The 25,349-nt window shown below is 44.8% G+C and overlaps 1 protein-coding gene across 3 annotated transcripts in view; it reads right to left on the bottom strand.

Moving 5' to 3' along the window:
* The window catches only part of LRRK1 (leucine rich repeat kinase 1), a 75,835-nt gene that overhangs the window by 32,868 nt on the left and 17,618 nt on the right, over window positions 1-25,349 (bottom strand). For all 3 annotated transcript variants that reach the window (XM_027879184.1, XM_027879186.1, XM_027879185.1), the window contains 13 exons: window positions 22,846-23,009; window positions 21,830-22,001; window positions 19,453-19,632; window positions 18,708-18,856; window positions 12,676-12,902; window positions 12,001-12,128; window positions 11,569-11,732; window positions 10,724-10,861; window positions 6,923-7,035; window positions 5,695-5,771; window positions 2,215-2,344; window positions 1,567-1,679; window positions 549-763 (listed from right to left, as the gene is read on the bottom strand). In XM_027879184.1, coding sequence (XP_027734985.1) covers window positions 549-763; window positions 1,567-1,679; window positions 2,215-2,344; window positions 5,695-5,771; window positions 6,923-7,035; window positions 10,724-10,861; window positions 11,569-11,732; window positions 12,001-12,128; window positions 12,676-12,902; window positions 18,708-18,856; window positions 19,453-19,632; window positions 21,830-22,001; window positions 22,846-23,009 — 1,970 coding nt within the window. The remainder of the gene's footprint in view (window positions 1-548; window positions 764-1,566; window positions 1,680-2,214; window positions 2,345-5,694; window positions 5,772-6,922; window positions 7,036-10,723; window positions 10,862-11,568; window positions 11,733-12,000; window positions 12,129-12,675; window positions 12,903-18,707; window positions 18,857-19,452; window positions 19,633-21,829; window positions 22,002-22,845; window positions 23,010-25,349) is intronic.

Here is a 25,349-nt window from a genome sequence, read left to right as displayed (position 1 = left end):
CTTAAAATGCTTGGATGAATTCAGTGCTCTCCAGAGGAGTTCAATATGGGTTGACACACTCCCTGAATGAGCCATCTGAGATCTGGGTGTTTAAGGTAAGCCTTAGACATCCCTGGATCAAAGCAGAGGTCAGGCATCCCACCTTCCACCCACCTTCCCCACCTAGGATAGTTCTGATGTCAAGGGACTGCAGCTTCAGGTACTGATGTCCCATTTTCTGGCCCCAAATGAAAGGACAATCTGCTGTAGAGAAGCTGATTTAAAACACACTCTTGGGCCACCCTAGCTGGGAGAGCCAGAATTTCGGCACAGGGGTCTACACACACTCTCTCTCTTTAGAATACAAAGTTGAGTGCTCAGGAAAACAGAACTGTCCTCTAGAGAAAACCGGAAACCAAACAGGAACTGCGATGAGTCTAAAAACACGTCACTTGCGAGGTAATGGAAACTGGTTTTTGTAAAAGGGCTCACAATTTCAGCCCAAAAAATGGGCACTGCAGGGCTCAAACATCTCCCCGAAGGATGAAGAGCTTTGATCGGTTTTTCACCTTTGCCTTGTGTCCCACCGGCTTGGGGAGCTCCCATTTTGTCGTCCGAATGGTGGCGTCGCTGTGCATCATCTGGGGGACTTTCCCTGTCTGCAGGATCTCCACCAGCGTGGATTTCCCCTGCCGTGGAGGGCCGATGACGATCATCTTCATGAGCTTGCACTTCTCCGCCTTGCGCAGCTGCGCTCGCAAATACGCCAGCACCGTCTTGGGGCCTGCGGGAACGGGGAAGGGAACGGGGCTTTATCTGGGATCTGCAGTCACAACCAGGACTGCACAAAACCTGCTGCTGCAGACACATCAGCTGAGTTAATATTTTCCCTGCAGTTTCAGCTGTGGGCCGAGACAACCCGGAGAATAAACAAAGAAACCTCCAGCGGACAAACCTGAGACAGAGACCCCAGAGAAAGGTCACTGCTCTGAGGCTCCACAATGGAGCACTGTATGGAGAAACAAATGCTGGGGCTCACATGCTCCAGAAGCTGAAAGGAAACATAAAATAGTAATTTAGTATTGGAAAATACTCAGTTTTTCCTTCTACTTTTATGTTTCCAGTTAAAATTAGATTTAGGCTTCAACAGTATACTGCTGGAGAAGGAATAATTCCTAATAACTTCGTTCCCACAGGATTTTCTGATTAAAGGGCACAAAAAAGAAAACAGTATTGTAATAGATCCAAAAACCTAGCAGCTCACAATAAAGTCCCTTCAATGGGACTGTGACTGCTGATACTAAACATTTTCAGTCTTTAGAAAGAACATCTAAATACCCTAAAATATACACACTGAGTAAGCAAGCCATGGAATTTATCTGGCTTGCATGTTGCAAATGAAATATTGCATTTATAAGTCATCATTTTAACATGTGATCTATCTTAAACTGGTCACACAGCCAGAGCTTAGCACTGATTATCAAACTTGGGCACACACGGTCTGTTCCTGTTCTTGACCATTAAGAGGAAGAGATTTTCATTATAAGTTCAGTCAGTTTAATAAAAAATACACGGGATCAGCCTTACCCTCCTTTCTGATCTCTGCAGGAACGTTACTGATATTTAGTTCCTCGATATCCAGCTGCCAGAGATTAGCCAGCTGTCCAAGTTCTGGAGGAAGCTCTCGGATACCAGGGTTACTGTACAAAAACAAATAAATCTACCAACAACCAGGCTTTGTGTGTAAGTAGCTGCTCTCACGGACTCTCACATTACACCATTCTCTCCTCGCAGAAATCTGCCATTAACATTTTAATAAGACTACTCAGCACTTTAGTAGCAATTTCCATCCTAAAAGTGATGTACAACCTCAATCTATCGTCCGAGGCAGACAGATGTAATCATCTTTACTGGATAGTTGAGGAAATAAAGGCAAAAACGATGAGTTATTGAATCTAACACTACAAAAACAGACAGCAAAAAGCCAGAATGAACTAGAGGCACATCAGATTCCCAGGCCTGCGTTCAAAGCATTAGATCATCTTCCCCAATTCAAAAGACCAGCCTCCTCCTTATCTAAAGCAAACGACAGGCCCAGTTCTAACAAGGGGCTGACTATTTCCAGCTTTTTGATTTCAAAAGCACTGGACATCTGGGGTGGGGCTCCACAGAAGACTGGTCACTAAAACAACATGGAAATAACACTGCAAAGCTTTTTCCAGGACACAGACTTACTTTCCTAAATAAAGTTCTGTTAAACCTTTCAGGAGGCAAACGGACTGCGGGACGGAGTCCAGCTGATTGTCGTTCAGATAAAGAACCTCCAGAGAATCACTCAGGAACGCTGGAAACTCCAAAAAAGGACCTGGAACAAGACAGGAAACAAACTGCACCTTTAAAAAAAAAGCAACAAACAGGCATCAAGGCTCTGAACCAAGAGCTTCACCTGAACTTTGTAGGCAGGAAATGAGGTCACGTTCACTGGCAGGGACCACCAAGAAGCAAGAGCAGGAAAGCAAATGGCCTTCAGTGACAATCAAACATCAATGTTCACATCTCAGTGTTTTAATAACATGTGTTTGAACGTTACAGTGTCCAGGGCTTCTGGGGGGTGAGGGAGGAAGTCCGAGACTGCCAAAATGACTATACATCAGGGGACAAGGGGCACTGTTGAATAGAGGGTAATACCTTGTGAACTGCCTCTGTTCCAGCCCAACAGTTGGCAGTGAAAGGGCATATGGAGGGCACAACTGGTTCTCAACACTGCACTGAAAGGGCCCACCAGTGGCACAACTGGTTCTCAACATGTTTTTTCCATATTGCCTGAGAAGAGCCAGAAGCCACTCGGAATTTACGGTCAGGCCCCCACGTTGCATCCTGGAGTAATTTATGGTGGATCAAAGTCAGCAACAACAGAGAAGAAAACCCAAACTGCAGCTGACAGACTGACATACGCTGTCTCTAAAACACACTCACGTTTACCCCTCTGTTCTGTTTTACTCTGAGAGGACTCAGGGCACGTCAGACTCTCTCCATGTCTGAGCAGCAGATTGCGTATTTTGGGAGCAACCCAAGTAATAATAGCAACAACTGCATGGCTGAGTTGCTGCTGCTGGAAGGGTTCGAACAAAGGGAAGTTCAGCTGGTTCCAAAGAGCATCATTTTGCTCCACAAGTTGCTCCTGGGGTAGTGGTACAAAAAGCTGCCATGAATTGTGTTGCTGCATTAAGAGTGTCAAATTTATCTGCCAAGGAGCATCCTGAAGTCAAGGAAAACTAGGTAGGTTTTGAGTCTGATTGGGAAAGTACAACCAGCACCACCTGCTGCCTCCATGGTCAATCAAAGCAACCCCCTGAGATGTGAGACCCTGCCTTCCCCTAGCACAGGACAGTTCCACTTCCACCAAGATCTCCTTCCCTTACAGAGAAGAGTTGAGGAACTGTAAGTAGACTTAGCAGAAAAAGATTTAAAAAAAAAAAAAAAAGAAAAAAAAAAAAGAAAATGGAAGAGGTTCTCTCAGGAAAAATCCCCCAGTTCTAATATTAACAGCATTTCCAGCCTGAGCCATGATCAGAAAAGGAGTAAGATAGAGTCCCACTGTCTGCAGGGGTGTTTCATATACGTGACAGGTCTGGTGTGGGCAGAGTGTCACAGTCCGCCTTTGAGTTTTCAAATAAAAAATCATCTTTGGGATTATTTTAGGAGAACAGCAGGCTTATTCATGGATGCCATTCACTTCCTCTCTGGCTCATCGTTGGACTTAAACTTTTCATTGTTCCTCTCCAGTGTGCACCTAGGCACAGACAGATTTAGTCCCTCTTGGACACGTAGGAACAACCACCTAAAATAGCAGCTAGAGTCTGAATTCACCAAGGAGTCCCAGGTGGGAAGGGGTGTACTATATTGGAAGCAAGCTCGAGGTGTTTATGAATTGTAATTATTTATTCATGAGTTATTTATGATTTCTCTGGCTTGAGCTCAAATTTTCTTTTAAAGAACTGTAGAAAAATTAAAACAAATCCAATCCTGAAAATATATTTTTGGATGAGTAAACACCACCAACGCCGCTTGCGTGTGCAAGAAGTTATTCTGAGATTTATCAATCAAGTATAGTGAGCTTCCATAAATTATTCTCTTAAAATAATCTAGACTTAAGTAAACAGCTTTGTTGGTAAATCAGATGAAAACCTGCCCCCACCCCCCCCAACCTCACCAGGAGACTTCTGTGAGTAGCTGATGTACTCCAGCTTCTGTTTTCTCTTATGTTCTTTAAATTCTTGGCCACATCCTCTAGTCTCACCAAGCTATACTTGGCAGAGGAACAGAGAGAAGGAGATGAGCTGGCTTTGCTCTGTCTCTGTGGCTGTTCAACCGTGGCACCAGCCAGGTGGGCTACTCCGTGCCCTCCTGCAACCTGAGACCACCTGAGGCAGCTCAAAGTTGCACCAGGGTATGATGTGCCAAGGCTTTCAAATGCTGCTAATGCAGAGTCCATCCTCTCCTCCTTTATGCAGGGGGGTTATGCTGAGTTTGCAGCATGCAGACATTTCCATTAGGACAGCAATTCCCTTTTTAAAGCTGGTTTTAGCTGCCTTTGCCTGCTGCTCCTGTCTTCCTCTCCCCACTTTTCAATGCTGCTTCACAGAGAAGCTCCGAGGATGTGTCAGACTCCACAGATTCCCAAGATTCAGACTCCTTCTCTAGTTGTTCCGTGTTCAGGATTCCACCAGTGTCACAGCATTTCTATTTGCATTTCCTACCTGTGACACAGAGCAGACCAACCCTCTGCTCCCACTTAGGGTGCACATACCCTTTGTTGCACAGCAGCCTCTGCTTCCATGGACAATAAAAAGAGTAAGATTAGCTTTGCCTGGGGGTCCAGGTAGAGCCTCTGCCTCCCACATGAGCAGACTGGAGGTGAGGATCTCGAGCCCTAACCCACAGCTATGGCTGTACGTGCTGCATTTTCCGATTTTAATTGAGATCATACACAATTTTCAGGGGAAATGAGGAAAGCATTTACTGAAGGGGGGTCTCCCTCCCACGAGCAGCTCAGGGCTGCTCGGGAGTGTTCAGGGAGGCATTGGCTCCATCCCACTCTGCAGTTGGCAAGCAGTGCTTTAGAGCCAGGCATTCTGCAGGCAGCCAGAGCGAGAAAGCTCTCTAAGTGCTTTAAAATAAAGCAAATAAACAAAAGAAATGGAGACAAATCCCACAGAGATCAGGAAGCAGCGCAATATCTGAAGATATTCCTTTGTTCTCTCTGGGGTTTCACGTGCACTAATCCAGAGCATTTCTTCTGCTCTGCCCCAGACTGTGGATGCAAAACACGGAGACAGGGGAAAACGTGCCATTTACAAAGTCAGGAACAGAAACAACCCTAAGAGTAACAGGGGTAATTATGGGTTAATTTGCCTTCAACATACCAGTCAGAACTCTGGCTACAAAGCATAACCTTCATGCAAAGAACAAAAGCTCTGTGAAAGAAACAGGTTTCACTCATTTTTCATCTTCCTATATTGACGGTACCAACCAGCTGCACTATTTCTTTAGAAACATCTTATCTAAAAACCTATTTTGTCTCAGTTAAATGCTGCTGCATTTAAAATCGCAGGTGAATTTAAACTGATCTCCCTCCAACCAAACTCCACAGATTCCTGCTGCTTCCCAGCTCACCTGGCACCCTCAGCACTTGCCTCCCCGTGCCCCCCTTACCTGCCTCTGGGCCACCACGCACCCTGTTCTTGGTGGTGAAAAAGGGAATCCGCTTTGTTTTAAATCCCTCGTCGCTCCTGTGGGGAAAAAAAAAAAAAAAAAGGGATACACGGAAAAATGAGCTTGGACAATGTGTTGAGCTGCATGCCCAGGATGCTCCATGATGCACAGTCTGGCCCCACTAAGGCTGCTGATCCACAGCACACCTCTCGTGGGTTCCCACCTGGAGAGGTGGGATTGAAACCTGCTGCGCAATCACAGGGCCAGACTGCAACAACACTCGTCCAGGCCCAGTGGTTTTACTCCTGGTAAATCAACAGAGCTCCTCAAGGCAGCCCTTCCAGCTCCCAGGGCGAGAGCACTTGACCCCCAGCTTTATGGGTGTCAGGGTTAAGTGGGCTGTCAGAGAGCAGATCGAGGGAGCTCCACGAGGAGAGCCGGAGAACCGAGCTGCTGCCATTCCCTGCCCACACCAGAGGGGCTCTGACAAGATGACCCACCAACATGGCTCGGGAAACGCACTGAGACACTCAGAAAACAGCAATCTCTGACACAGCAACTCCTGAGGACTCCAAAAAATGTGTTGGACGGGCACCCAAACGAGGAGATATCAGCGTGACAAAACTCAGTGCAGTTTTGGAGAAGGTTAGGGACCTTTAACTCTCTATGTTAAACATCCCTATTGGAACTTCTAAACAGAAGAACATCACCCTTTTATCTGACGACCTTTTTAACATCAGTCTTAGAATCATAGAACCATTCTGGTTGGAAATCTTCTCTACGAACTTGCAGCTGGTTACACTTCCATTTAAAAACCAAAGATTTTTCATTTTTTCCAAAACAATACTCCCACACAAACTACAAACTGAAGTCCAGCCAGATGGTTTATGGTTATGATCTGCTCCCCACAAACTGGTATTTGTAGTGATGAACCACACACTGGGTTAAAGAAATTCCTACATGCTCTGAAATTAAAGCGCCAATTATCAGTAATCTATCCACTTAATAAATGATATAGTGTGCTAAATGCCCAAAGAATCAGCAAAGGATAATTCATCACTGTCACAGACACACAATAGACTTAGGGACATGGTATATGGATATCAATGCCTTCTATGCAGGTGATTAATTCTCTCCTGACACCCTTTGTGTTGCACGAGGGATCGGGCTTGCCATTATTTCTTCAGCTTTTGTTTTCTCAGCCAAAAAATTTGAAAGAAACACTTACTTCCCAAGTTGGTTTTTTGAAAGATCCAGTGATTTAAGTTGTTTGCAATTCCACTTGTCCTGCGAAGGCAACGTAACTAACTGATTTCCCGGCAGCTTCAGGGACACCAAAGCCTAAAGAGAGGAACAGCCTGGAGTTAGAAGACAGAGTGCACCAAACACACAGAAAGAGCTTTTTTAGCGTGGCTATTAAATAACAGAAACACCAAGAAAGTACATCTTATTCATCAGAACATCCTGTCCGTGCTGCCCAGCATGCAAACATTTCCCTCTTGTCCCCAGCAAGCATATTCTGCACGGAGCAGCACCGCTCTCAGCTCGGGGAGATTATGAGTCTGCTCGCTGACAGATGCACTTGGAAACAACCCATGCAAGAGGACATTTTACTTTAAGGGAGGAAACCTTTCCAAATGGAAAAGAACAGTGTGATTTACCAACACAGCATGCCACGTATGGATGGGATTATATATATATATGTGTGTGTGTGTATGTGTGTGATTGCAAACTGGTGTTCAGAGTGGGCTTACACCTGTTGTGTGTGAATAAAATCATGCAAAACACGAACTGCTTCACACAAGGAAAGATTTTAGTTGCTTTTTTATTACATCTCTATTGAGGTGGAAAGGATTTATGTTGGTTTTCCAAGATCTGTACAAGTTACTCACCTAGGTTTTTCCCCCCCCTCCCACCAGAGACAGAAACTTTAAAGCCAAGTGAAGCTGACTGACCCCACACAGTTAACACCATACAAACAGGATTCAGCTGGAAACACCATGAATAAGGTTAAATATGAGGTCTCCTTACACTTAACCAAAACATAAAAGAAAAAAAAATGTAGTTCCCATTCAGATTTGTGAAGTTTATGCTCTTCCATCTGTCCTTAATAATGCTGAGGCTCAAATGATCGCTTTCATTTGGTTGAAAATCCAATTTTCCACTGAAAAAAAGTCTTCTATGTAGAGTTTCCAACCAAGTTTACTCTGCAAGTTCCCCCCAAGAAAACTGAGATAAGCAGAATGTCAGCTGAATTATCTCGTGCCACAAGCACAGCACTAATAATGAATTATACCCCATGGAAATCATGTTTTACCAGCAGAGACTTCAGCTTCAAGTATGTTTTATGTGCTCCATATAATAATAAAGGTTTATGCCCCTTTTCATCGAGCAGGATTAACAATGTCTCACAAAGTTTATTGGCTTTGCTCCCCTCTTCTTAGATTGGAAAAATATGAGGTATCCACGTGACACAGGCGATGGACAACCAGCAGTTGCTGGAACGGGAATTATCATGCAAAACGCTCCCTCTAGTGATGGGAGAGGGGCCTTGCTGGGATTTGGGAAAGGTGGAGCAAAATTAAAGAACTGCAAACAAGGCAGAGTGAGCCACTGGAAGAAAGGGTTGGAAAACTGAGTGTCCTGACAGCCAGCGCTTTTACCATCGTTAGTCTTCCACTGGCTCAACCTCCCCTCGGAAGGAAGGCCCAGCCCGCCCTCGGAGCCTGGTGTGGAGCTCTCTCCAAGTACCAGCATGGGGCTGTGCAATGACAATGCCTCAGACTTCTCCCCAAAACATCCCTGGGCAGGGGGTGGGAGGAAAGGGAGGCTACACGTTCCAGAATTAGCATAAACTCGGTCCTGTGTGGTCTAGCTGGGGTGCTTCGTTCTCAGTCAGCTGTATCCGTGTTATGTGTCCCCCCAAACGCTGACAAAGGCCACTCTCCAGGACGCTGAGAGCCTGGTGAGATTCTATCCAATGCTTATGTGCTGCCTCCATAGGGAAAATTAGCGACTTTCAACTGGCTCTGGTTCTTCATGACTGTAATTCTGGAGATGTCTAGTCCTTGTTTAGCAATTGTCTCCTCTCTCTCATCTCTAACTTCTCCAATTTTGCTGCCTCAGAGGATGAGAACAGGGGCCTCCAGAAGTGACACAATGGCAGTGGCAGACAAACTTCCTTCAAACCTGCTGCCACAGTTGCAAAAAGGGTGTTAGATTGTACCTGGGGGAAGGAACTGCAGCATCCAGTGGCTCAGTCAGCTCATGATGCGGAAAAGCTGACCAGAGTCTTACTTGAATAATTCCACCCAGGGAGGGTCAGGTGTCTTCAAGAGAAGCAAACTAGGCGGAAACAAACTAGTCTAGAGAACTAAGACCTGGTTTGGAGAACAAATGGCTGGTTCCTTTAGAAGGCAACAGCCAGGAAAGCTGAGGATGTTCCTGCTTCCCTTAGCACCACATTTCTAGAATACACATCATATTAGTGACTGTGAGCTGGTCCCAGTCTTAAGATTCCTCCACAAACTATGCAAAGGGCAGTGCTAAACTACAAGTCCCATCAGTCTAGGTCAGAGATATGCTTTCAAGTCACAGGTCTCCTCTCCTTTTCACTTTTCCCAGGGAGAAGACAGTTCACTGCCGTTCCTACATAACAATAATACATTATATGTAGGAACATGTTACTGCCCATTTCCTCCCCTTCCCACATCTGCTTCTGGAGAGGGCTGGAGTGTGAGTGCAGCCCTATTCACCAGCACAAACTCTACAACCAAGCCAACCCAGGGCTCACCTGGGCATGGGCTTTCCACCTTCTGTTTGCTCACCACGCTCCAGCCCTCAGGGGACTGGAAATACCTGCTATTTATTTCTTTTCTGAAGAGGTTTGGGTAAAAACTGACACAATTTAGGGCAACCAAAGCTCGCTAACTTTGAAAACAGACCATCAGCAGGGGTGGCACTGAGGTCTCTGACCCTCTTTACTGGTGCCTTTGAGCGGCCTCTGAGCAGCAGCACCCAAAAATTGTGCCCTCAAAGCACCACCTAGTGTTTAATGCCCGTCATGGTGGCTCCCACCCACTGGGATGATTCTTAATGCATTCACAAAAACCAAGTTTTGGAGACAATAGTCCATAGGATTCATTCTGTTTCGGGAGAAATGCCAATTGAAAACAAATGGCTCCCAGAGAGCAAAGCCAAATCCTCGGGAATCATTAAAGAGAACCGAAGGACTTCAACCCTCAGTACTCTTGTTCCAGCAGGAGCAAAAGGCACCTCTTCAGTAGACTCCTGAGATCCAAACTGATCCAAAATGATCCATCATTTCTGCAACCTTCCCACTGAGGTCAGCAGTGAAAAGCATGAAACTTCTGCACAAGGATTTACCTCTGTTTCTCTCACCATACCCCCCAGTTTCACAATCTGGAAGGGAAGCTTGGAGGAAAACCTCAAGTTCTGCCTTGTTTTCATGTCAAAACCAAGCGAAACCACAAATTCTGAAGAATTTTGATGTAAAACTATGGATCTGTGTCTTGTCCACTGGCAAGAATTATTTAATCTACAAACCTAAAGACTGCAGAGGTCCCAAGTAGCTTTTTTTAGGGCATTCAAATGTGCTGTTTTCAGCCCAGAAAGACTAACTCCTAATTGCACAACACTGGTGTGCCAGATGGAGAAAAAACACGACCATTTGGGAGCATTTTTTGAGTACATCAGTATTTCAGTGGTTGGAGCTCAGAGCTACAATGCAGTGGGGTTCTGTTCCAAACTGTGCTCCCAATTTCTGGAAACCATAGACATCCAAAGAGTTCTCAGAACACCTGTGTCAAGAGCTAGATATCATAACACACTGGATGAGGGCCTGACTGTACTGATTCAGATGGTTCCGGGCTACTCAGAGACCCTCTGCAATTGCACCAACTCAAAACTGCACACAGTCCCTCACCTCAACCAGCAGCCACTGCTGTGACCTCGAGCACTGAGTCAGCACCAGGAGAAATACTGTGAAGTATGAAGAAATTGCACTTACTTCAAGCTGGAAGAGTCCTGGTGGAACTTCTTTTAGTGAATTCTCAGAAAAATCCACTTCTCTCAGGTGATTTTTCCAGAAAACAGTCAATGCATCAGGTAGGAATTCCAGTGAGTTTCTAGATGCCTTACAACATTTCTGGAAAACATAAAAGAATACACATTTACAGAGTAGTAATAATCCCCTTCAGTAATGAGGTAGATAAGCTGTCACATGTCAAAGGCATTAATAAATTCATTCTAGGCAATCTCTTAAACTATTTTGATCTAGAGAAATTATTGGGCGTGCAGGCACATGGGATTTGCTAAGGAGATGCACTCAACTGATGGGCAGATTCTTTGGTGGGTAAAATGTATCTCAAAAGTTATTTTGGAAATCATCCCCATTTGCTTTTCAACCATAAACAAACACTTCACCAGAGCATCCTGTTCTGTTACAATAATGAGGAGCGAAATCACAGCGATGGGTCGATACAAATGTCCTACTTAGCCATGGCTTTGGGCAAAAATAACTTTGAATAAAGGCTGTGAAGGCTATTAACTTTGAATATCATTCTGTAAAATGATCCTAACAGCAATTATGTTCATATGAACTACAGAGAAAACTAACACATCCATGTAATAAGACATGTTTCTAGGAGTTTTCCACCAGCGCCATCAACATGGTGAGAACAGGGTAGAACCTCAGAGATCTGAGACCCATAAACTAAATTAGGCAGGTGAACTTCTACAGAAACAGAACACCCTTTTAAGCACTTGACAGCTTCTTTAAGCACCACATTTTATTTTCTGCATTGTTTCAACAGCTTTTTCAGCCTCTGACTCTGTCAGAGAAGTTCAACTTACCAAGGGGCAGGCCCAGGGATCTGGAAACACTTTCAGCTGATTTCTGGAAACATTCAGTACGTTCAGGGACTTGAAGCAGTACAGAAAAACCGTTGGAAGTTCCACCAACCTGTTGTCAGAGACATCAAGCTCCTGCAGCTTCCTTAAACCAATCCAATTAGTTGCTAGAAAACATGAAACATTGGGGACTTTATAAGCACAACAGCACTCTGATCCAGCAAGAGTAACAACACTTACTTGTTAGATAAAAGCCAAAGGATTTCATGAGGGCTAAAGAACAACCAGGCTTTTTCATGTACTTCAGGCAAAGGACTGAGAGACACTGAGCATCTCCATCTAATACTGGTTTTAAGCCATTGTTATACCACTTTGGGGCTCTCCTCTGCAACTCAGCAGCCTTGAAATGTAAGCAAAATACCGGACTGTACGTACTGTTCTCCTCGTCAAATAACTTCTCCATATAGTTTTTGGAAGCGATGAGCTTTTTAAGGTTTTTAAGATGCAGGAATCCAGTAGGGAGAGTAGAGAGCCTGTTGCTGGACACATCGACCTCGAGTAACCTGGGAGTACAGAACATACTCAGTCAGGCATCAGTAAAATGCTAGCAAAGAATCCTGTTGCCACAGACATCTTTTTTCCTTTTTTTTTTTTTTTATCATGACAGCTTTAGTTCTGAATGAAAGCAGCTGAAATGTGCCTCACAAGGCAAAGCATAAAGCCCTAATTAGAAAATTAACCCTTCCAGGGAGCGAAGTGGTCTGGGTAGACGGCAGACCAGATCATTAGTACCAGCCAGTAAATGTCAGTCTGAGTCAGCTCAGGTCATAGTCTTAGAGGAATGGGGCTCATCAGAGCTGGAGAAAAGCAGAGGCAACATGAGACAATACAAGGACAAAAGTCCCTACAACTGTCCTGATGACAACTAACTTAGAAATACTGAGAACACAAAAGGGCAAATCCTAAATTAAACCTTGCAGCACACAGGAAACACACCAAGAAGCTCCTGCGATACTCTCTTCACTCACACAGTTTCACACAGGCACATGGACTCATTTGAACCTGCTCTTCACGTGGGTTCAGTTTGCTGCAGGCAGCCAGTGCACACACCTTGTGCATATGATCTCATCAGAGGACTGCACACTGGGTAACTCCGTCAGCTGATTGTCAGCCAGGCTGAGCTTCCTGAGGTTTATCAGGCCCCACGGGATCACGGATGGAAGGGAGACCAGGCAGTTGGCAGAGAGATCAAGCTCAGTTATCTGGCAGGAGATATCTATCAGCCAGTCTAGATCCACCCAGGGCAGTTTGAGGTTTGACCAGTTCACACACAAAGCCTGCATATGTCAAAGAAAAAAGAGAAAACCACATTAGTGAAGTCCCAGTTGCTCTCAGAACTGTGTTTCAACACCAGGAATCTGGCAGAGCAGAGCACAGACCATAAACATTTTGCTCACTTTCCAATCTGCTTCTAGGAATTAAACTGACTCAGAGATGAAATCATGGCTGGATATCAGCAGCTCCTGCTGTATCTGCTCCATGATCTCACTCCAAACACTGTGAGCAAGTGCAAGCAGGGGGCCTGGACTTCTTCCCCAGTCCATACACCAGTTCCAGCAAGCTCCTTGCCTGAGACCAGCATGCCCCAGCCTCTAATGGTGAGTTTTCCTGGGGCTGGATGTCCCACAGGACACATCCCACCCTACACCAGCAGAACATTATGGACAGATCATGGAAACCATCCTGAATCCAGATTCTGCTGACAGAACCCCACTCTGCCTCTCAGACATGGTCTGCATCACTGCCCACATCTCCAGGGGACTCTGGGCACCAACAGAACCTCCAACAGAACCCTGAGGAGCCCTGAGGATCAAGCATCTTCTGACACGCTGATGGATCATTCCTTGTGCTCTGTAGAGAGGACAAGGACTGATTTGCCGAGTGTGGAAATGACTTTTCAGAAAGAGGCTTGTTGCTGTAGTCATTAACATATGCCCAGACACTGCTCTTCCACCTTAAACTTTCCAACAACAAGCAGCCAAACTGTTCTGGGGGAGGTTTAGGTTTTGCAAAGGAACACCTGGGAAAGGCAGGGGAAGGCAAACACCTCCTATAAAGCATTTCTAAACATCAGAAATTTGCTCAGTATCATTCAGGAAGATAGTTTAGTTTCTGAGAGACACAATACTGGCAGTTGCCTCCTTTCTAGACAATGTTCCGCTGCTTTTGACAGTAAGATGAGGAAGTCGTTTTATCCTCTTTTGAGAAAAACCAGAAGTTGTTGTGAAAGGCATCTCTACTTATTCAGGCTTGAGCTTGGACAGAAGAAAACATGAACACACAGCGGTCACCAGTGCAAGGAAACAACCCAAGGCCTCATTTTCAAGGTCACCACATTGCATTCCAATCTGTGTTTCAAAATTTACCTTTGTAAAATGCTTTTCCCAAAGCTTTTTCATAAACTTGGTATTTTTGACGTAACTCATCCTCAGAACAGCCTCAGTGGAATGATCATTAATTCTCCACCAGGAGGCAGCAAGGACCATACAGCAAATTAATTTGCTTTCCAGTGCCCAGTATTTAGCCCTGAAGACTTTAAACCCCAGATTTAAAATGAAAAGGAGTACATTTTGGGAAGGGAGAGAAACGAAAGAGAAACAAAGGTCTATCTCAAATGGTTATTTGAGATTCAAGACTCCAAGTAACGCAGATCAGACTGTTCAAATGTGTAGGAGAATGGAACAAAGGGTAAGCACAAACAGTTGCACTTATTGGCAGCAACTGTACTTAGTGTAGACACAGTGCTTTTCAAATCTTCCCTAGTGAGGCCTCAGGACAGCCCTGCAAATATGAATGGAAATATTATGCCCATTGTATCACTGGAGAAACCAAGGCAGAAAGCACGAGCTGTTTGTTTAGAGTTACATTTCCCATCACACCACAAGGCATCCCTGTAAAACACAACAAGCCAGCAGCAACAAGACATCAAATTAAGCAGAGTAGCCACTGCTACTGCAAAATACACAATATCCAAAGGGAGTTACACTGCAAAGCTTCACACTGACACTAAACAGCATATTGCTTTACCCCCCCCATTTTCCAAGTCTTAACAGCTTCCTGCTTACAAACCCTTGCTCTAAATTCTGTATGTGGTTTTCTGCAAGTTCCTCTCACCTGCAACACATACCACAATTCCCTGGGCCTGGGAGAAAAGAACTTGTCCCTGAGTACACAACCAAGGCAGTAATAATAAGACCTCCAGCCTGTTTTTATGGGGTGCAAGCAGGACCATGGATCTCTGCTGCTTCTCTTTGCAGACTGATACCCATCTCCATTCTGCAAATGCAGAGCCATGGCCACAGGGTATTTAACATGATAAAAAGATACCAGAAGAATTCAGACAGTGCCTTCCCAAACCACAGATTGTGAAATCCAGCACCTGCTATGAAGGCTGCAGGATTGGTGTCCTGCCTCCAAGGCAGCTTTTTGAATCTCAGCAATCAGTGTCCTCCTTCCTACTCAATCCTCCTTCCCATCCACAGCCAAGGACTGAGAGTTATCTCTTGCACCTGAGTGCTGCAAACTGGGGGGTTTCACCTGACTTAGGGACAGTGGACCAAATACATCTTGGTACCAGTGACCTGATGTCAGGGGAGTTACCTCAGGGGTTTACTTGGCTCAGGATTCTGCAGTGAAAATGTAATTAAGTGAAAGAAAGCCTGACATGCCACAAAGAGAAGGGATTTCCTCCCCAACCCATACTTAATCATGCCCACTATCTTCCTAGGAAAGCCAAAGGTCTTTGATGCCAAAGGTCTATGATGTCAAACGTGCAGAACACAATGATCAACCCAATCCTTCACCATCTGGAATCAGCTGGGGAGCTCTGTGCTCAAATGAGAGACAGAGGATGTCAGCTCTGGGCACAGCCTGACTCCAGGCATCTCACTGCTCCTCAGAAGGGCAAGGAAAAACTCTGTAGACTCCCCTCTCTTGCCAAGGGAAGGATTTCTCAACATAAGCCCTGAAGAATAAACTGAAATCTTCAACAACACCAACGTCAGGGGATGCACTGAAGAAGGCAAGAGACTGGAAATTGTGCAGAAGCAGGAAACCCCGCTGCTTTTGGGCAAGGGATCAACTATAAATATGAAAAATATTTACTTAAATCTGAGACTGTCTGGTAAGGTGATTAAAAAGGGCTGTTGTGCATTTCTCCCAAATGACGTGACGTGTCCCCAACAGAACCTCGCTCCTGCCATACGTGGGATTATTGTGAGGGTGGTAATGTGCTTCCTCCATCAACAGCACTGCTGTGAATCTTGAGTGGGACTGCTGCAGATCTCTATACTGATGGTGATGTAACCAGGATGTACCAGGCAGGGGATTAAAAAAAAAAAAAAAAAAAAAAAGAAATGAGAGGAGGATCCCACACATGCACATAACATTTGTATGCTTGTATATAAAATTATTGGTAAAATATGTCCTAGGGAAAATGCAGCAGCCCAAGCTCTCTTCTGGTCTGTGATGGAAAAATTAAATATATCTCCCACTACACACACTGGAAAGTTATATTTATCTCCATGCTGACTACACCTATCAGAGTCTGGAATCTGTGCTCAGCCACTTTACTGCAGAGGGTCTTTTTGGCATTTGTTACCTGTTCCTGTAAAAACGGACCACTTCCTCTCTTTAGAAAGACTGTGGTTTGCTGTGGGGATAAATTTATGCCAGGGGGGAAAAAAAAAGGAGAAACAGATATTAGAAAAATGAGATGTAACTCCTCTTGTCTCAGCAAGGGCAGCACTGCTCGGTGCAGTGGCTGTCTGGAAGGTGTGGCAGCCAAAACCAGCTCTCCAAGCACATTTTATGCGTTGCTGCAACATTCACTACTGTGAAATCCACTGGAGGTCAACCGTGCAGTGTTTCCACTCAGAGACAGCACAGATGGGACAAACCCTTTGGAAGTTCTGGGCTCTGAAATGGTGGGTGCTCGCTCTACCCTGTCCAAGAGGAGAGGCTTTCTGACATCCAGCTCGCTGCCACACACCACAACCCAGTCCCTGCTTCCCCCCAGAGCAAAATCCATCCCAGCATTGACACGAGGAAACTCGAATTCATGAACCTTCTGAGACGAGCAGGGAGCACTGGGGCTGTTTGTTTGCAGCTGCCATGAAGTCGTGTTTTAAAAGATTATCAGTGTGATTATCCCTTCCCAGGGACCCGAGCTCTGCAGACAAACTGGGACACATCTTCCCAAACTTGTCCCAGTCTGCCAAAGTGAATTCAAAGAGAAGGCATTAAATAAGCAAACATATTAAAAATAAACAGCTACTAGAAAAAACAAGGTCAGGTTTCTTTTTTTTTTTTTTTTTTTTCTTTGCTTTTTTCTTTCTTTCTAAACCTGGCCCTTCTGGCAATTAGCTGATGTTTTAAGACTGCTCTTTTCTTCTTCTTCACTCAGGGTGTGACAAAAGCAAAGCTGAGTCATTTTTACAGCAGCTAAGTTAAATATTGCCAGCAAATTCACATGGAAAACAGACCTCTTCCCTGTGATTCAAACATTTATTCCAAGTTTACTCAAGTTGAATTATCCAGTTGGATTTTTTTTGTTTTTCTTCTAAAAGGCATGTAGTTTTATCAACTCTTATTGCATATCTAAGATTCAGCTTCCTTTTGTTTATTTGTCAACAAAATTAAGAATAACACAGCTCATTTATGTGGTCTGTAGTCACTAACGCTCAGAACACCATCAGCAACCCAGTGAGACGGTTTTGGCAGGAAAACAGAGAATGGAGAACTTTGTAAAACTCTGAAAACCTCTCTGCTTATTTTTACTTAACACCAAAGCAGAATCAACAGCCTGCAATGTTACAAAGTGAGCAAACAGACACTCCACTGGATTGATTAGGGACAACTTTCCACTGCCAAAAATTTTATGACCTGATGAAAACTGTAACTATTGAAAGGTCAGGGCTCTGATGCTCCTATTCAGTGTTGGACAAGCTACATAGTAAGTGGGAAAAATGAAAAATGGCTGATTAAAAATTGCTGGGCAACAGTACAAATAAATATGAAATACTATTTGCTTCCCTACAAAGCAGTAACAGTGTGAGACATTCTTCGGTTCTGAATAAAGGACATTTGGATAATAGAGACGAAGAGTACAAAGAATATAACCTAGTCATCCAAAGACATTTAATAATAATGAAAGGTATTAATACCCTGCATGAAAACAACGCCACTCAACTGTAGATCTCAAAGCATCCATCTCAAAGTACTTAGCCTTCCAACAGCTGTGGGATTTGAGGAGTTTAAATCTCCCCATTTCGCAGTGAGAGAAAGAGAGATGCAAACGAATTACCAAAACAGTCAAAAGGTTGTAAGTGGCTAAATATTAGTCTTCAATATTCGTCTTCAACTGCTTTTTGTCAGCCTCTGTGTCCCATCGAAAAAAAATCCTGTGGGACAAGTACAGCTCAAGTAATAAGATCTGCTCACACACCAAGCTGCTCCAGAAAGCCACATTTGTCCTGGGCAAGTGACAGCAAAGCCTACCAGGCATCTTTTACTGATGAGGATCTCAAATAGGAAAGATACTGATGTGAGTTTGCTCTGCTCATGCTCCACATCACTACAAACCTCAGGAGCCCATCTGTATGTGCTGTCCCCGAGCTATCAGACACAGGAGGGTTTACTCTGTGCCACACTGACACTCTGGGACAGCACAGAGCTTGTGGCATCAACCACAGAAGGAACAACAACAACAACCCAGATGAAGTGATTATCCCAGGGTCACAGAGGAAACCTGTGCTAGAGAAGCCCAGCTTCTCCTGGGAAGACTTGGAGAGCAAAGTGGATGTTTCCTTTGCCCAGCACATGCCTGGTCCACAGGATGGTGTTTGAATTGCCACGTGGAAGTTGTCACACGCCCTGTCGTGCACAAGGCCATTTAAAGGCCTAATGTTTTACACCTTGTAATTCAGCTCTTCCACCAAAGTCACTTCCACAGCTTGATCTCTAAAAGGCTCTTAGTTGAGAAGAAGAATCACCAGTCACATGGAACACAAAGACCATTATCGACTATTAACATGATGCCCCTTTAAAATAACATCTCTTCAGACAGATAAATGGTTACTTACTGTTTTTGCTGGAGCACTACCTGGCAGTGGGCTCGTCTCAATGAAATACTTCCTGAGAAGGTGTTTGCTGGATTCAGGACTGTCCATCAGGATGTAGGAACAGAAGAAAGCTCCATTCCGTAATAAAAACACGGCTACATCTTCATTCCCTTCGGAGAAAAGCAGATTGATTGTTCTCTTTGTCTCATGTAAATGAACCAAAAAGGAGCTGAACAGAAATCCCGAGAAATAACCACTTCTGAAAAAAAAAAAAACCCATGGGGGTGTGCAAAAAGGAAACTGAACCGTGTAAAGACTGTTCCCTCCAGTGACAGGACTCAGTTTGGTCAAACTGAGACAGCACAGACACTGTTTAAAAGTGCTGGCCCAGGCTCTTTTTTCTCTTTTTTCCCCTGTCTTATTAAACTATACACACAGCTGTGCTTTGAAGTGTAAATTATTCAGCCTAATTCAAGCATGTGTGCCAGAATGTCCATAACAACAATGCTTTTACTTGCAAGGCCTCTAGTTTTTTAAGGGTCCTTTCCCTGGGAGTTTATAAAGGAAAGCTCAGCCTCTCAGCATTTACAGCAATCTAACTTCAGAAGGCGCCGACTTAAATTTGGCTGAGTCAGAAGATCCAGAGTCAATTTTATTTCAATCCGTCCCGCCGGGCGAGCCAGTCCGCGCTGCCAGCAACTCAGGTCATCTTTTAAAAGGCACCGCAGGAAAAAGGGGCAAAATTTGGGAGCGTGCAGATACAAACCTGCCTTTATAGCAGCGTAGAGGGGCAAGCGGATGAGGACGGGGAACTCGTTCTTGCGGACCGCGCAGCTCTCGGGGTCGGCGCTGTACGCACGGATCAGGAGCTTCACGATGTCCAGGTGGCCCTGCTGGCAGGCGATGGCCAGCATCCAGTTCAGGAGCTGCTGGCAAGTGTTAGGGCCTACCCAAAAAGACATGGAATGTGACTCAGTAAATGCCACAGGGCTGTGGTGCGCAAGAAACACCCACAAATAATGGCTGCGCAGAGGGTTCGGGTTCAGGGCGCAGCCCCTGAGGACAAAGGAACTGCAGAAGTGTGATAGAGTTTTCAGCTTTGCTTAACTGTTCTTCATTACCTACCCAGCTAATGGGCAATTTTTTTTTTAACGTCCCCAGTCTAACCCAGAAGGTTCTGAGGATGCCAGGTAGAATACAGGCAGGTAAGTCAACCATCTGATCCCCAAAAGAGGTGGCACGGGAAGCCCAGGACTATCTTTGCATCCAGATCCAAATGCCCAAGGTAAGCCACTTCCAAGTTCATGAGAATACAAAGGATGAGGAAAACCAAATTACTTTTCATGCTACTGAGTGAATAAAAAAAAAATAAATGCTTCACTTAACAAAAAAATAACTGGTTTAGATTGTTTTCGCTGCAGCCTAAAGTCTGCCACAAAAAATTTCATTTCCCCTTGAACCATTTCATTTTAGCTCAGCTCTTTACTGTCAACTCATAGTAAAGTCAGACAAATGTCATTTAAGGCTAAAACTAAAATACCACATTTTGATCTCTGCATGAATTTGCTGATGTTTTCTTCATTTCCAAACCGCTTTTTTTGCTGAATTAATGTTTTACCTGTAGAACACAGCTGTCCTCTAGGTGTGCCTAATTCTGTGCATGTAACTAAATGCCTGTGACAAGATTATTTCTGCCAACAGCAAGGAGTCCTCAAATCTCCTCTGATTCACTGCACCACCTCTGTTTACTTTACAAATTCATGTCCCCTTCAAAACACTTACAGGAACATCCAGAAGCCCAAGTTTACATGTCAGCTTTTTTTTTGCAGCTTATTCATGAGGAAATTACAAGGCTCTTTGCATTCTTAACAACTGGACTAAATCCCTCACCCTCGTGCTACAAAAAATGGGCTCCACTTAATCTGTAAGCCACAAGAAGTTCTCACACTGTTCCAGAGAGACTCGTTGCAGTGCATCAGCCAAATTGCAAATTCATGTAATTTATTCCTGAGCCCTCTGATTGGTTTCTGAGTAATTTCCCAAGAAAACAATTGGAAAGTCCTGCATAATAATGCCTGAAAGCAAGTGCTGGAGGGAATTTGGTCAGTTCTAAACTGAGCTAAGCTTCCAGAAACTACTCAAGTCACTTTTCATTACTCAGTGTATTATACTAATACAATTCAACTTTTGCTACTAGGTTAATCAGCTGCTTTTCTGGCTGAAGGAAATATTACATTTAATTGCATCCTCCAAACTGGAACATTTCTTTTGCTTACCAGTGCTCTAACAGAACACTTAACAGGCAGGTTTCCCAGCAGGTTATTCCCGTTCTCAGTGAGGCCACTTGGCAAGTATTTAGTGAGGAGCTAGACCTATATCCAGGTCAAACACTGCAGAAGCCAGCTTAGCACTGGTGGCTACTGCAGTGTCTGAGGGCCAGGCAGTGATCACTGGATCCCAAACCCAGGGAGGGTCCCAGGAAGAAGTTGGGAGCTGCCGAGCCCACAGAACACTGAGAGAGCAACAGGGCACCCAAACACAGCTCCTGGTCCTGACTCAGAGCAATGCTCTGCCCCCCACCCCCACAGCTGCTTCAAGAACTGTGTCTGAGTCTAAAAATGTCTCTGTTCTGCTGTAAAATCATTGCTGAAATAAAACTGAAGTAAAATATAGTGATGATTCGAAAGGAGGAGTTCCCCTGCTTGTCAAAACAAAATGCCAAGAAGAGAACCAAGTGGGTGCCAGCTGTGCACCCAAACTGTTCCTCACCAGTCCTGCTGCTCAATCCCAGCACCACTGGGACTGCTGGATCAGCAGTGGAATTATGCTTTTTCTCAAAAATCCCCTAATTTCTCAGTAGGGTCTGGAATGTTACCCAGCTGTGAGGGCTGATGGGAATGAACTGTCGAAACAGCATCTTCCTCCACTTCCAATTTGCAAACATGGAACATTTTTATGTATGTGTTTCTTCCCCCACGGGGGAAATTTTCCTCAAGCACAGCAGAGAGCAGATCCCTCCACGCACTTTCCCATGACTAAAGCCCTCCCCTTTCAAGGAACATGAAAAAAACCAAATAAATGCCTGCTTGAAGCTCCAGTACACGGCTCCCAGAAGGCTGGAGGAGAGGCAGAGGCAGCCTTACCACGCAGGGAATCCAGCAGCTCTTTCACGATGTCCTTGTGTCCAAAATAAGCTGCCACCACAGCTGCATTGTCATCGTTGGGTTCTGTTGGCAACACCACCAACGCCTCCTTCAGCAGGTACCTCACCGCCTGCAGATCCCCATATGCTGCTGCAATGCCCAAAAGCTGACACTGGTAGAGAAAACACAGCAAAAGAAACTCTTCTGTAAAGGCAGAGAAAGAGCATTTCCAGAGCTACGCTGGTTATTTGTGCCCATGCTAATGCATGCATGCTGTCACCGTGGTTAATTGAGAATGTCATAACCACTGGCAGCCTTTAGAATCATTGGTGTGGTATATTAATTAGACTGATTTATTGGGGGGTTTATTACTGGGTTTTTTGTATGGCTTTGACACAGAAGTGCCTGAGGCACAGAACAGTGAGTGTAAATCCATTTTTCGTGGAGCAACAGCAAAAGCATTTGCACAGCTCAGTTACAAGGTGTAGTAATTCCTACTTTGAAGGTGGCCTGGACTTGACATGCAGGTGCTCTCCCAAAACACCAAGATCAGCTCTGTGCAAAGAGCAGGCTCAGAATGAGGGCTGTGAAGGCAGAGCAGAGCAGAAGCTGGCACGGAGCTTGTGATGTAGTTCCAAACACAAGCAGCAATATCTGCCCAACGGGCCATTAACCATCTTTGTACTGATGGGGGGAATACATGTTTTGCTAAGTCTATAAACTGCTTCCTTTTTACGGGGAAAAAAGTATTTCCCTGTTTTGGTGACCACAGCACCAGCACCCCTCCTCACACAGCCTCACAGAACCCTACATGCAGGGTTCTCTGTCTCATCTCCCTGATCAGTGTTCCCGAGGGCAAACAGTGTCCCTGAGCATGTCTCTGAAGTGCCTCACACAACCAGCCACATCTGGGACTCACACACTGAATGGATTTTCTCCGTGAAAAAATGACAGCAGCTTGGCATTTGGGTTTCCTGCCCAATAAAACTTGAGGAAGAGCAGCAACCTAACCCTACCTTCTCCACCTGCAGTGCAGTCTCCTCACATGACAACCTAATCAGCTCTTGGGCCTTGCTGGTGTCCCCAGCTCTGTAGGCATCCTGGATGCTCTCTGTCACAGGGGTCTGAATTACGGAGACTTCTCCAACTGTGGACTGTTTGCCACCCATGTCCACAGTTCCTGCAGGGAAAATAGGAAAGAGGGGTCAGGAAGAAGTAACTTCTCATTACCCATGCACAGCTGCAACATCAGTGAATCCTGGCAATAAAAAACAAAAAAGGAGGTGAATTATTTTCACTGGAATGTTTACTGCACACAATTAAAAAGAGAGCTTGATGAAAAGAAGTGATAATATGTTAAAGTAGTTCCCCAGAGGGACATGAAACTAAAGGGGACTGCGAGTTCCCCAAACGCTCCCAGAGGTGGTTTCCAAAGGATGGTGTGAAAGCTCGCACAAACATGTAAACTCTGCAGCTGCCTGGCACAGGCTGCAAGAACCTGGGAATTGTTCCTCCTGCTGCAGGAACCAGGGAAGGGAACGGCTTCCATGGGACTGGCACCTGCAGAACTCCTACAGTCAAGGAATCTGCACAACCTGTAAGGCAATTCTGGTATCACTGGCCTTGCTTCAGTCGTATTTCTCTCCTGACAACCTAATAAAGCCCTGCTGTCCTTCCCCAGTGCTTTCAACCAGAGCTTCATACACCTCAATGAGCATGAAAGAGGAAAAATCGGGAATATTTTTACTCTGAAGATTGTGCAAGGTGCCCAGTGTCACCCCAATCAATCCTGGAGAATCTCCCAGACTAGACTTTTTTTTTTCCCCTAAATACCATCAGGAGCCAGAAGAGCTTTTACATGTCAAAGATTAAAAGCTGGAAGCCATTAGAGAAGATGCTTTGCGGTGGGTGGCTAAAGAAGAGGTAGCCATGAAGTCTCACACCCACTCCTCCAACTATCAGGACAGGGAAAACTGCAGGAAAGTCACTGAATTCCAAGATATTCAGATCTACTCCTGAACAACGAGCAAGACAGAGGAATAAAAAAGAAACATTTTTCACTTGAAAAGAAACTCTTTCATGCTCATATTTTCCTGCTCTGAATTATTCCTGCTTATTTGCAACAGGTTAAATAAAGCCCTTAAGCCCACAGATTTTCACATATCTTAATCAGGATTTTATTTTTCAAACAGGCACACATGTCACACAGGGCTTAGTTTAATGCAGCCCAGGAAAAGAAATAAATTTGGAGCAATCTATACATGTCAGTAAATATCTTTGAATAATGCAATCTGATTCACCAATAGATTCTGACTAACACTTCTCATCAATTATTTAAACGAAGCTCAAATCACTCAGACATCGGAGACGGCTCCAGAGATTCGCGCCACTAAAAATGTGCCCACATCAATAATGTGTGAAGGACAAGGAGCAGAAATCAAGGCTGATGAAAGTGGGATTAAATTACAGCACAACAAACAGCATCTCAGAGTTCACCTCATGTTCATGCAGGGCCTTCATAATTCCATAGTTTTAGGGAGTATGTGGGAAAGGAAATTCATCCTGCATTTGGTTCAGTCCTTCAGACCATACACCTAATAAGGGATCTCTAAGAATATTGCACATGATTTAAGTCTCATTTTAATGACACCAAAGGCAGGAAATGCAAAGGGTTCTTAGGCAAGTAACTGTTTAAAGGTTGATAGAAGGGATAACTTTAAAGCAAAACAAGTTGTCCGGTCAAAACAACTCAAAACTGGACTAAGTAAAATCAAAAAGTCCAAATCCAAGCAAACCCTGTAGTTACTGGAACACGCAGCCTCCCCGCTCCGAGCCCTGTGATGAAATCCTGAACCTAGAGAGAAGCTCTGGAATTCCCCTTGGAGGAAAAAAATGCCTCACACTGGAGATACAAAACAGCTGGAAAACTGCTCAGCTTCCTGCTCAAGAAGCCCTGCAAACCAGGGCTGCAAGAGCACAGCAACTCTAACTTGGTTCCTACAGAAACGCTGAAAGGAGGGACAAAATTTATTTCTTTCCGGCCTCAATCCTGATTTTGGGGACTATCACTCAAGACCCACATCTCCAGCCATTCCAGATGTAAGGGCACATCCTTTCTGCCAAAGGATTTTGCAGAGCCATTTTTCCTTTCTTTTTACAGCATGGCCAGGGAGGGTGGAGGTACGAGTACATCAGAGAGATCCATGATTCATTATTCATTATTCATCCTGGTGTCACATCCTTCTCTAGTGGAGAGGTCTCCAGCCAACCTCCCCTGCATCCTGCACACCAGAACTCTCCTTAAAGGAGCATTTCCCACCTCTCCTACTGGCATTGCCCCACTGTGCACAGGGGAACGACCAAACCACTTGTCCAGGGAGGATGAGAAGGATCAGGAACGGTAACTGAGGGAAGGAGGAACTCTCCATGCTAGACTCTAATCCCAGGACTACTTCTGTGTTTTACCAAACAACTACTTCACAAAACAACTTGGCTAATGTGTCATTCTTCCTCTTACAGT

This window comes from Empidonax traillii, unplaced genomic scaffold (genome assembly GCF_003031625.1).
Source record: "Empidonax traillii isolate 1590-97213 ecotype Southwest subspecies unplaced genomic scaffold, ASM303162v1 scaffold52:size1600334, whole genome shotgun sequence".
NCBI classification, from domain to species: Eukaryota; Metazoa; Chordata; class Aves; order Passeriformes; family Tyrannidae; genus Empidonax; species Empidonax traillii.
This window is presented reverse-complemented; position numbering and strand designations above follow the sequence as displayed.